Consider the following 11,159-nt stretch of genomic DNA (forward strand, 5'->3'; position numbering starts at 1 on the left):
TTTTTTTTCTCACTTCCATTTAGCTACATAATAATTAGGTGACTAATCTAATTCTGATTCAGCTTGTCTTTCATATTCTGAAGAGGGGAGGAGGTTCTCCATGTATTCAGTCCATCTATCTTCAGCATTTGTCCTAGGTCCCACTGTCCCCTTAGTGTGCTGCCTTGTGTTTTTCCATTGACTGTAGAAGGTGCCTATGTGGCTAGCTCAGCCTAGACAATGGGTTATACGGCATGAACTCCAAGCTAAATGGCTTAGACTGCTGTGGGCTGTCAAATAGACCCTTGGCTCATGTACCCTCATTTGGAAAGTTACTTATCTTACAGCTTTTAAAAAACGAACTACTCTGTTAATGTTCAGTATTTTATCGCTGAAGAACTTCTGGCAAATAAAAGCTCTTACCATTCTCTGATAGACATAATGTAGTACCTATCTTGTTACCTTTCTGGAATTGTTGCTGTTTGCTGGATCAGGTTTTCAAAAATCAAACTGAGCGTATAAAGAGCCAACCTACCTTGTGTTTCTGTTGTAGGTGTGGATTACAGTGTGAAAACCGTCAGAGTAGATAATACCCAGGTAGCCCTGCAACTGTGGGACACTGCTGGCCAGGAACGGTGAGAAACATTGTTGTGGTTTAACCCTGGTAGTTAGCTGAGCGCCACACAACTGCTCGCTTACTCCCCCATCCCACTGGAAAATCAGAAGGCTGAAAGTGAGAAAACGTATTGGTTGAAATAAAGACAGTTTAATAATTAAAACAAAAACCCAAAACCACCACCAGTAAAAAAAAAAAAAAAAAAAAAAAAAAAAAAAGAAAAGAAACAAGCCCAAGAAAAAAAAGTCATGCAAAAAAGCGCAGTTATGTACCACCACTTAATACCAACCCATCAATGCCCAGCCATCCCCTGAGCAGCTGCAGCCTCAGCCAGCAGCCTCAGCCAACATCCTCCTTCCCTGCCTCACTTTTATTGCTGAGCACAGTGTCGTACGGGGTGGAATATCCATTTGGTCAGTTGGGGTCAGCTGTCCCAGGTGTGTTCCCCTCCCATTTGACTGGTGGGGCAGTCTGAGAAGCAGAAATGGCCTTGACACTGTGTAAACACTGTTGAGCAGTAACTGAAATGGTGTGTTACTATCACTGTTTTCATCACAGATCCAAAACATAGCCCCATACAAGCTGGTATGATTGAATTTAACTCTATCCCAGCCAAAACCAGCACACATTGTAAGATTTTGCTTTGAATCATCTGTTTAGTAGGCATGGGACCTAATCCTGCTTCTTGGGAGAGGAACAAATATAGGAGTATTCCTTATAGAGCCAGTGAATTCACAGTTTAGATCCTTCCCTGGCAGCTATAATGTGCTGATTTGGTGCTAAGTTTCCATTGAAAAACTGCCAATCTGTAAAAGAGATTCTTATTAAGCTCTTAAAAGTTTAGTATCACACAATTTCTTTAGGAGGAAGGCTGATGTTAAAATGTACCTAGAATAGAAAATGCCTTAATATTTTAAAAAGGGCTTTTTTCACCAAAACAATTCCATTGCAGTTGAACTCGTGAGTTTTTTTGTAAGTTTTCAGTGGTAACTTCCTTCCCTATCTCCTCACCTGTGGTGTAGTTTTCTGTTACTAAAAGCAAGGATTATAATGATGATCAACATTTTCTACAAGAAGCTTGGGTAAACAGCCCCAAACAGAAATCTAGCTACCTAGGCAGAGCACTTTCTGAGGGAAAATTTCTGCTCCAAGCTTAAAAGAGGATGGGAGAATGTGAGATCCACAGCTAATTATCCAGACTAGTCTAGAATCAATTGAAGAAGGTAAAGAGAAGTTTTCCAAACACTTTCTTTTGAAAAATAGTTTTTTGCCAAGTTGATTTGCTGTTGCAGTAATTTGTGGTAGTAGTATCCTCCACGAATCTTCTGCTGAATGTGAAAAGGGGTCTGAGGGTTCAGGAAGAATGGGATTGCCTACCACCGTTCATAATAAGCCTCACCTTTCAACAGGGTCTGCAGTGAATATCAGTATGACAGCTTCTTCTTTGTCTAGTAAATGGAATTTTAGAATACCCTTGTAAACCAAATTAACAGGGGTTTAACACTTACTAAGGCTAGATGATGAAAATAAACTGTATGGCAACATCTTCCTTTGGGGGGAGGGGGAGTTGTGGGGAGTGGGGTACTATAAAATTCTACTTATATTGACAGATTGCTACTTCTGTTGAAGAGAGCTATAAACAGGTTCTCTACTTGTAGGTACCGAAGTATTACCAAGCAGTTTTTCAGAAAAGCCGATGGTGTCATTGTGATGTATGATATAACAGCAAGAGACACATTCACAGCTGTCAAGCAGTGGCTGATAAGCATCGAGGTAACACGACATAACTTGAAATCTAAACTGGTGTCGTTATTCTGTATCTTTTTCTGGAGGCGGGAGAGGCATTAGCAGGGCAAAGCACAGAGAGCAGCATGTTTCTTGTGTTGTCACAATTACATTTTTATTGATGACTTTGGTCTGCGCAGTTACCAGTAAAGCTGTTTTTAGAATTTCCATGTCTATGAAAATAATGACAGTTCCAGACTTGTAAGGACTTAAAATGAGTAGTAGGGAAGTCCAGGATGGAGTCCTTTGATTTCTCATAAAGACTGATGACTCCCATTGGATTGCCACTAGCACTGGGAGGTGTTTTGGATCGGTGATGATGGTCTGATGATCACTGATCATCACTAGCAATTTGACAACCAAGTATTTAGCTCAGAGGAAGTTGACTGTTATGAACAAAAGCCATAAACTTAAAAGTATAGTATCTATATTAGTGCCATAAAACTGTTTCATGACAGACAGTTCAGTTTCCTGGAGATTGTCCTTTCAACCACATGAAAGCAAAATCATAGCCCATGCCACCGAGTGGCTTCAGTTAATTAAAAATGCTCTTTTTTTTCTTTTGGTATATCTCTGTTGCGCATAGACAACATGTTGAGACTGCAAGCAGCTGAATTTGCTTGTGGCAAAAAACAAACAAAAAAGCCCCCTGCAGCTGCTGCTATAAAGGACAGAGTTGCTAGAGAGAAGAAAGTATGACTTCCTAATTGTTCGCTATTGCACAGTATTGTTGCTGAAAAAGTAGGGGACGAATTGGTACGTGAAGATCATTTAGTCTGGTTTTATTGGGCATGTGTTCTAGTATAGTACACTTTTCTGTAGTGGGCAGTGGGTGACTGTAAGTTGAAATTTAGGAATTTCATCTAGGACTCACTGATTCAAATATTTCCAAACAGTTATTCCTCACCTGAGTAGCTTTACTGAAGTAGTAGTAGCATGCATTTTGTAAGAAAAGGCCTTTATTAAATATATGATCTTAACAAATCAGTGATTGTTGTAATTCAGGATTGTAAATGCTAGAGAATTCCAGGTTTTGATCCAGAAAAAACGAATATTATGGTCAAAATCTGTAATAGTTGACTCATCGTTACTAACTAATTTTGTATGCTACAAACTATTGTTAGGTTGAAGGCTTACAGATGAGTGCATTTACTGCTGCAGCATTCAGCCCACTTATCAACGTACTCATTGTGATAATTCTAATCATTTTCAGAATGAATTTTGATTCGTGCATATTCTATGTATTTTTGGGGGCCTATTCTGTATATCTCTTCGCTACTTTATGTAATTTATTTGGCATAATTGTACCCAGATGTCATTATTTTCCTGTTAATGTAATTAGAAAAGCAGTGGCTATAAACATGTAATGTCAGAGCCTGTGTAGTGTGGTAGTTGCCTCTCTCCCGTTTTAGTATAAAGTCTAATGAATTTTTGTGCTATTATTAAAAAGTGCCACATGAGTGCGATCTCTAGCATTCTGTATTTTTATGCCTTTTATCCATCTTTAATTCCTGACATGTTTGTAAGTAAAGTGGCACGTACCTGGCTCATGTGTGATGTCTCAAACATCTTGTTGCAGTGTGACATTTGTTATTTTGTATCCTCTTGATCTGTGATTTTTTTTTTTTTTTTTTTAAAGACAATGCCTCAGTTGGTATTTATTCTTTGTTCTGCAGGAGGCAACTGGGGAGAATGTACCTGTGCTTTTGTTGGGTAATAAAACTGATAATGAAACAGAACGTGAGGTCCCTATGGGAATGGGAGAGCTTCTTGCTAAGGTACTATACTTGGAGGGGAACCCCTTACAAAACTTGAAGGGGAAGATTTTAAAATGGAATCTCAGTGTGTCTAAATTCATAGAAACACAGTTGATTTTGATCAGACAAGTATTTTTTAGGATTAGGAACCTTTTCATCGTTTCAGCTCTTGGTAATGTAAGTGCTGATAATTTTAGTAGTTATAAAACTGTGTAGATTAAAAAACCAAAATGTGAGCGATGCAGAAAATCTTTAAGAATTCACTCTCATTGTCTCCCTCCTCTCTTTCTCCCCTCCTCTGTCTCTTTTTCTTTGTTCTCTCTTTCTCTCTATTTTTTTCCTCCCTTCTCTTTTTCTCTTTTTTTCTCTTCTCTGTGGAGGGATTCTTAACGGAGAGATAATTTGGGAACCTTTCCCCCCCTCCTACCTCCTGTAAAACCACAGAAGACCATCTGTTACTCCTATGGTAGGAGTAGAAAACATGTTTACTTTTAGTAATTTCCCATCAAGGAGATAAAATAAGTAGAGTTCGCAGTCTGCATCTACCCGAGCACTGGTGACCCATGGGCCATAATTTAAGCGTTACGAGACTGCAGATAGCAGATACTTGTTTGTATTCCTCTGTACCGTGCCCATCATCTTTTTTTTTTTGAATCGTGCTATACAAAGCATATAGTTTGAACACCAGTGCCTCCACAATATTCTTTTATTTAGAAATGTCATCCCAATATTTTGGGGAAATTAATTGAGTTGATAGGAATTTACCTAAATTAAACAATGTGCTGCATTTCACATATGTCCTTGTTTCTCCTTTGAAAACAGATTTACAGCTCTGCTTGCTGGTAACCAAGAGGGATATTTTCAAAATTTGAAATGCAGCTGAATTGTTCCTGTTTTATAGGAAAGACTGGTGCTGGGAACCTCTCTCTGACTAAAAGAATTAGGGTCAGATCTCTTTTTATCATATGTTGATTATTCATACAGCCTTTATAAGCATACCTCCATATTCAGGTTTGTGTCCATTATTTTGATTTTATAGGGGAGGATATCAGCCTTGAACATCAACCCTCAAAGGTTCTCCCTTTAGGAAATCTGCATTATTTTCTTGTATGCGTGGAAATGCAGATGGTTTTGAGATGGCAGAAGCCAGGAGGGACTCCCGAGTGTAACATTGAATCCTTCTGTGAAAAAACAAATGACGCATAAATGCTAAATGGACAGAGTAGGTGTCTTACATGTCATTTAGCTCTTTAAAAAATTGTACTACTAAAACAAAGATGAATCATTCTAATATATAGAACTCGCAGCCCACCAGGCCATTAATTCTAACATGTCATGCAAGAAAATAAAATGTTTTGCATAAGTAAAACAAAGAAAGTTGTCAAATTAAAGATGGTTATAATCAAATGAATGGATCTGAATGACTCATTTGAATGTTTGAATGTGCTGCCTGAGGTAGCTAAGGGAAGGAATGATTAATGACAATGGATTAGTTGAAAAGCAGTGTAGATATAATTAAATTATAACAATGTGCTTGCCGAGCTAATAATAACAACCATGAATTTTAATGAAATATTAATTCTTGCTAAATAGCCATGTAATTCCTGTGAAACCACATACCGCTGTCTCTATTAGTAAATGCAGTTTAGTTACTTATTTTGTGAATAATCCCACTAATGATTCACAAATGATCCAAAATACATGGAACTAGATGATAAGATGATACAAATATGTATAGCCCTATTTGGTGAAAACAACCATGAACCTGTCTTGTGCAGACAAAGAACCAGATTAGCCCATTGACCCCAAAGTCCAACAGTTTTTATGGACTGTTCAAAGTCTCGCAGGATGGGATCATTTTTACCTAGTTTTTTCTATAGTCAGAAGAATGTGTTTCCAGAGAGCATTCTTTTCCAACCTAAATGGTTCTGTGATTCCAGCCCAGCTGTATTAAGTTTTGCTTTGCTTCAGTCCCACATTTTACAGGTTGGTGTACTACAAATTCGGTCAGACACCCAAGGGCTCCCATTATAATGCATGTGTCACAAACTTCTTTGCAAGGCAGGCAGCACAGTTCATTATTAAAAGGAAGAATGAATGGCAGCCTGAAGGGAGTCCTTCCAATTCCTTGTCATTGGAGAAGGCTGGTAGTTGCAGTGTGTGTGATACCCTGGGAAAGGGGGAATAGAAAGAGAACAAGGGTGATGGACGGCATCATAGGGAACAGCAAGACTATGATGAATGTGATCTGTAGTTGGATGAGTTAAAGTGTAAACATGAGGATGGTCAGGAGAACTTTGCAGTATTGACTTTGCAGGAAGAAACAGCAGACACAAATCAAAATGTTCACATGCAGTACAAGATGACCTGATGGAAAATATCTAAAACTCTCTGGATAGAGCTATTGGGAATATAACAGAAAAGAGAGAGAGAAAGAAAAAATAGTATATAATTTTAAAAGGCAAATCCATTTTACTTTTTTAGAAGAGGACCCAGAAGGAAAACTCTGTTTAACAAATTTCTGTTTAGCTTAGCTTGGTCCTCTGATCAAGAGTTCATATGAACACAACAACAATACAGAGTATTCAGACCATATTATGACTATCCAGGAACAAATAGAAAAATGTTCTATTTGAGTGAATTAGTGTTACCGCTGCTGATTATTTAAATAAAATGGCTTATGATACAGGTGCTGCTCAGGCATGCTCATGCTCAGCATGAATTTATTTTGGCCCTGCAGAGACTTCCTGAATGGGATTAAAAGGGTCAATAAATCCTTCTCTCTGTTTCTCAGCTATAAAGTAAGATAATAATGCCTTTGTCTGCCTTGACTCTGTGTGCTTCATGGGATGAGGACTGTTACTGTGTGTCAGTACATCTCCTTTATCAACCTGTCAGTGCCATTGTTACTCAAATACTGCTAATAAGGGAGCTATCTTCTCAGAGTGATACTACTTTGTAGGACAGAAATTGCCCAGCTCCCTCTGGTAATGACTCATTTTCTTCCCTGTTCTTTAGACATCTGCTGATTTGTATGTAAGTTTTTAAAATTAAGTAATTGCCATTGGTCTCCCAGGTTAAATCACTGGTTCCTGGGTGGAGATGAATGGCATTTCCTGGCTTATTAATTATGTGTCCTGCTTTTTTCTACTGTGTTCTCGTTGTGTATGGTATCAGTGAAGGTTTCCTCCCTGATTCAAGGAACAACACTTTGCATTTCCAGGCTGACTCCCCCTCCAGAGAAGGACCTGTTTGCCAGACTGACAAAAATTGGCCATTAATATCAATTGAGTTTAAATTGTTACCTTTCACCAATAACCTACCCATGGAATTCGTTGAAAAATTCAGATTCATGCCAACATAAATGATGTCATCACTGAGAGACTTCTCTAGTGAAATTCTGTTGTATGTGGTGAAGATGTAGGAGTAGTATCACTCTTTGCTTGGCTGACATAAAGTAGCTAGATACTGACCACAGTAGGTTTTCTATTAGAGTTCTGACCAACTGAGTAGAAAAATGGAGTATAAATTTTATCTCAGATTTGTGTTTGCATAGCTAGGAAGCTGGCCAAACTTTATCTTAAAACTTTCCTAAGGAAAGCCAAGAGAATCATAGGGTTACATTCTTGTAAATATTATACAGAACACTGTTAAAAAAAATAAATAATGAAAATCCCCATCCAACACTCACTAACTTTGCCTAATTTCTTCCCTTCTCTGCTCTTCTGTGCTTGTCTGGCCACCCAGAAATTACTACAAGTGGTTCAATCCTGATGTACATTAGAACAAACCATATAACTATTGACAATATATCCAAACCTGACATTTAATAACATTGAAGCATTTTTTTAAAGCTGCTAAAACAAACTACCATATTTATTAAACTTCCTTTCCCTGCCTTTTGTCTTTGAAATGTCATGAAGATGATAAAAATTTAAAAAAACTGCAAATTTGGAAGCATGGTATATTGAAAAACAAACAAACAAAACCAAACCCAAACCCCCAAACTAAAATACCTGGTTAATTTAATGGGAACTTTCAAAACCTGAATTGTAAGTGTCTTATGAAGGGTGGTTAAGTAAGTACAAATCCAGTAACCACAGTTAACAGCAAACAAATGAAAATATGCAGACAGGTGATTGTAATTTCCTAAGTTACTGACTTATTTATTTGAATTTTAACATACTGTTGTAAACAGCAATAAGATACATGGAAAAGTGGAAAGTGAATAGAAAGTTGAAATCTGGATGGCTAAAAGGGCATATGGTAATAACGATAGAGACAGTGTAGGTGAGCTGCCGTGTAATATCTTGTGAAACTAGACAGACATCTACTTTGGAAAGAATAATCTGTTGTTCACTTTCAAACTTCTCTTGCCATTACGGCTGCCAGGTCAGGCTTCTGTGCAGATGATCTCTGATATTTGCATTTACTGTCATAAAGCTTCAGAGCAGTTGTTTTAAGGATGTCCAAGGCTTGATCATTTATCCATTGCTCTTAATTGCAAAGCTCCCAGGGGCTACAAAACCAAGGTGTAAGCTGACTGTGAAAGTAGGTGCAGAAAATTTCACAAGTACAAAAAAATGAAACAGAATTAATTTGTTGTTCTTTTTTGCTGAGGTTTTTAACTGGTCATTTGCTGGAAAGCTTTGGTCTCAAACTGTTGAATACAGAAACACTGCTGCTGAACCTTTCCAAGGTTAAAAAAAAAGTCACTGGAGTTATTTTCACCTGCTTTGTCAAGTCCTCAGTGATGTACTGATTGCCTCATCATCACAAGGAAAGTTCACAAGACTTCATTCAGTTGCACTTGAGCCTTTTAAGAAGTCAAGCTCTTACAGCAAAAGCTACTGTATAAAAGAAACATCTGCTAAGAAATGCATATAGTTGTTGCTTGGGAGGCACACTTGGACTTCACTTTTTTTTTACTCTTTACTGTTAGCTCTAGAATTAAATCATGATTTTTCCTAAGATGATCTATTTCTGTTCATTTGCATATTTCAGTATATCTGTGTTGCTTTTTTAAAGCTCGAGTGAGATATTGTGCAAAGTGAATTGAAATGGTCTTTCTGTTTGATTCTAGGATTACAGTTTAATTTTCTATGAATGCAGTGCATATTCTGGGTACAATACCGAAAAGTCTGTTCTTCACTTAGCTAGGTAAGAAAACACAATCTATGAGTTCTACATGTGCCTGAATTTCCTGTCACTGACGACAGAGTGAATTCTGTTTGTTAAATCAGTTTGGTAGGAACTTAGGGTGATGAAATATCTGTTCCCTTTAAACTGGTCTGTAGCCTGACCCTGTTGCTCCAATCGAGCAGTTTCTCAGGTTCCTAAAGGGTCTTGCGTGAGCTAGTGCGTCTCAGTATAGATCCAGAAACACTTGAATTGTTGCTAGGAAAGCTGAGGGCCTGGGATGTTTTGATAGTTCTTGCAGGAAGTTCTTGGAGGTTTGGAGAAATATGCTTGGAAATGGATGCTGCTGAGTACTTGCAGCAGAACACTGAATGTGCTTCTGTCTTCCCTCTGCTCATTGCAGCTCAAATTCTGCTGTCTGCCCCGGGGGCTGGGAGAGAGGGGGGGGGTGGATTTCTGAAGTTATATAAAGGCTAGGGGTAGAAATACAAGTAAATCTGTCCCTTCGGAACTGCTTACCCAGGTGAAAACACTGGTAATGAACTGATAAATCTTTAATACCGTTGCTGAAGTTAGTGAAATGTTGTGAATGTGTCAGGTAATTGATAATGTCTAGGTAGCCAGATGTGTTTTTGTTTTGCTCCAGCCTCAAAAATAACAAATGAAAGTCACTATTTTGAGTCTCTGTAATAGATGATAAATGCTAACAGTCAGCACCAACTACATTTTTCTAACTGAATGGATAAAGGCAGTTTTGTGATGAAGCCACCATAATTGTACTTTTTTGGTTGTTAGTTCACAAAATTCTGTCATTTTCTATTGATCTCTGGATAATTTTATAGGCTTGGAGAAAATGTGGGGTTTTTTTGTTTGATCTCTTATGAGTATTCCTGACTTTTTCTCAAAAATATTGTTTCTTTCCCCCAGGATTTTAAAGGAACACGAAGATAAAGTGAAAGAGAAAACCATTAAACTTCAATCTGATACGAATAAAAAATCTTGCTGTATCAGGCCATAAAATACTGGGACATGCTTAGACAAGTCATACATTTCTACGACACTACATGGCACTGTCAGATTTGCTTTATCTTCCAAATATTTTTGCTATGTATTTCTGAGTCTAGGTGTAAGTGAAACTAAAAATCCTTGTATGCTCTGATCTTCTCTTTTACAAATACTGTCTTTAGTTAATTGTCAATGTATTTGGGGCGGTAACAGTCTGTTTGATGCCTAACACCACTGAATCCTGCTTTGTGATCAGGCTTGTAGAAGCTGCTATATTTTTAATATAAGAAATAATTTTTTATGAAGAAAACTACTTGAAATTTGCAGTAAATTTTTACTGGTGTGGATGACCTATGTTCTGAATACTTCTGTTTATTTCAATGCTCTTGAGATCCTGATTTCGTGCTGACTCCTGTTACAGTTTTTTAAAAGTTGAAATAGGTAGCTGGCTGGTTGGTTAAAAGTAACACACCAGCAATTGCAAAGTATAAGGTGATATTTTAAAGCTTAGTGTGAAGTATACGTGAACAAAGGATTGAAGAACTATGAAGATTTTCGTAAGTACCTTCAACTCCTTTATACTACGTATTGTTGCATATAGGTTGTTGGTAAGAACTCCTTCCTCGCACTTAGATGTGATGAGTTAGGTACGTTTAGGCAGGTCACTGAGATACCATGCAGGCTTCCCTGAGCTGTTGTCAAATAAGCTGGTATGTTTCCATGGTGAGGTGGTGCTACGCAAATATCTAGCTTAGTATCCAGAAACAGTAAAGTCGTGGTACTGCAGTGCTTTACTCTGGCTCGTTAGCACTGCACTCGGAGCAAATCAGCCTGCACTCTTCACCGTATTTGAAGCGGCTTTGTGTTGCAGAGCTTGC

At 37.9% G+C, this 11,159-nt stretch overlaps 1 protein-coding gene across 8 annotated transcripts in view; it reads left to right on the plus strand.

Annotated features, from left to right (window-relative positions):
- CRACR2A (calcium release activated channel regulator 2A) overlaps positions 1-10,631 on the plus strand; it is a 60,955-nt gene extending 50,324 nt beyond the window's left edge. For 6 of the 8 annotated variants that reach the window (XM_055808657.1, XM_055808654.1, XM_055808659.1 and 3 more), the window contains 5 exons: positions 533-614; positions 2,254-2,368; positions 4,057-4,158; positions 9,221-9,297; positions 10,204-10,631. In XM_055808657.1, the coding sequence (XP_055664632.1) occupies positions 533-614; positions 2,254-2,368; positions 4,057-4,158; positions 9,221-9,297; positions 10,204-10,294 (467 nt within the window). In that variant the 3' untranslated portion in view covers positions 10,295-10,631. Of the gene's footprint in view, positions 1-532; positions 615-2,253; positions 2,369-4,056; positions 4,159-4,959; positions 5,083-9,220; positions 9,298-10,203 lie in introns of those variants that run through there. The other 2 variants (XR_008747857.1, XM_055808660.1) reach the window with 2 other exon arrangements.
- The last annotated feature ends 528 nt before the right edge of the window (positions 10,632-11,159 follow it).

This window comes from Falco peregrinus, chromosome 6, assembly GCF_023634155.1.
Source record: "Falco peregrinus isolate bFalPer1 chromosome 6, bFalPer1.pri, whole genome shotgun sequence".
Taxonomy (NCBI): Eukaryota; Metazoa; Chordata; class Aves; order Falconiformes; family Falconidae; genus Falco; species Falco peregrinus.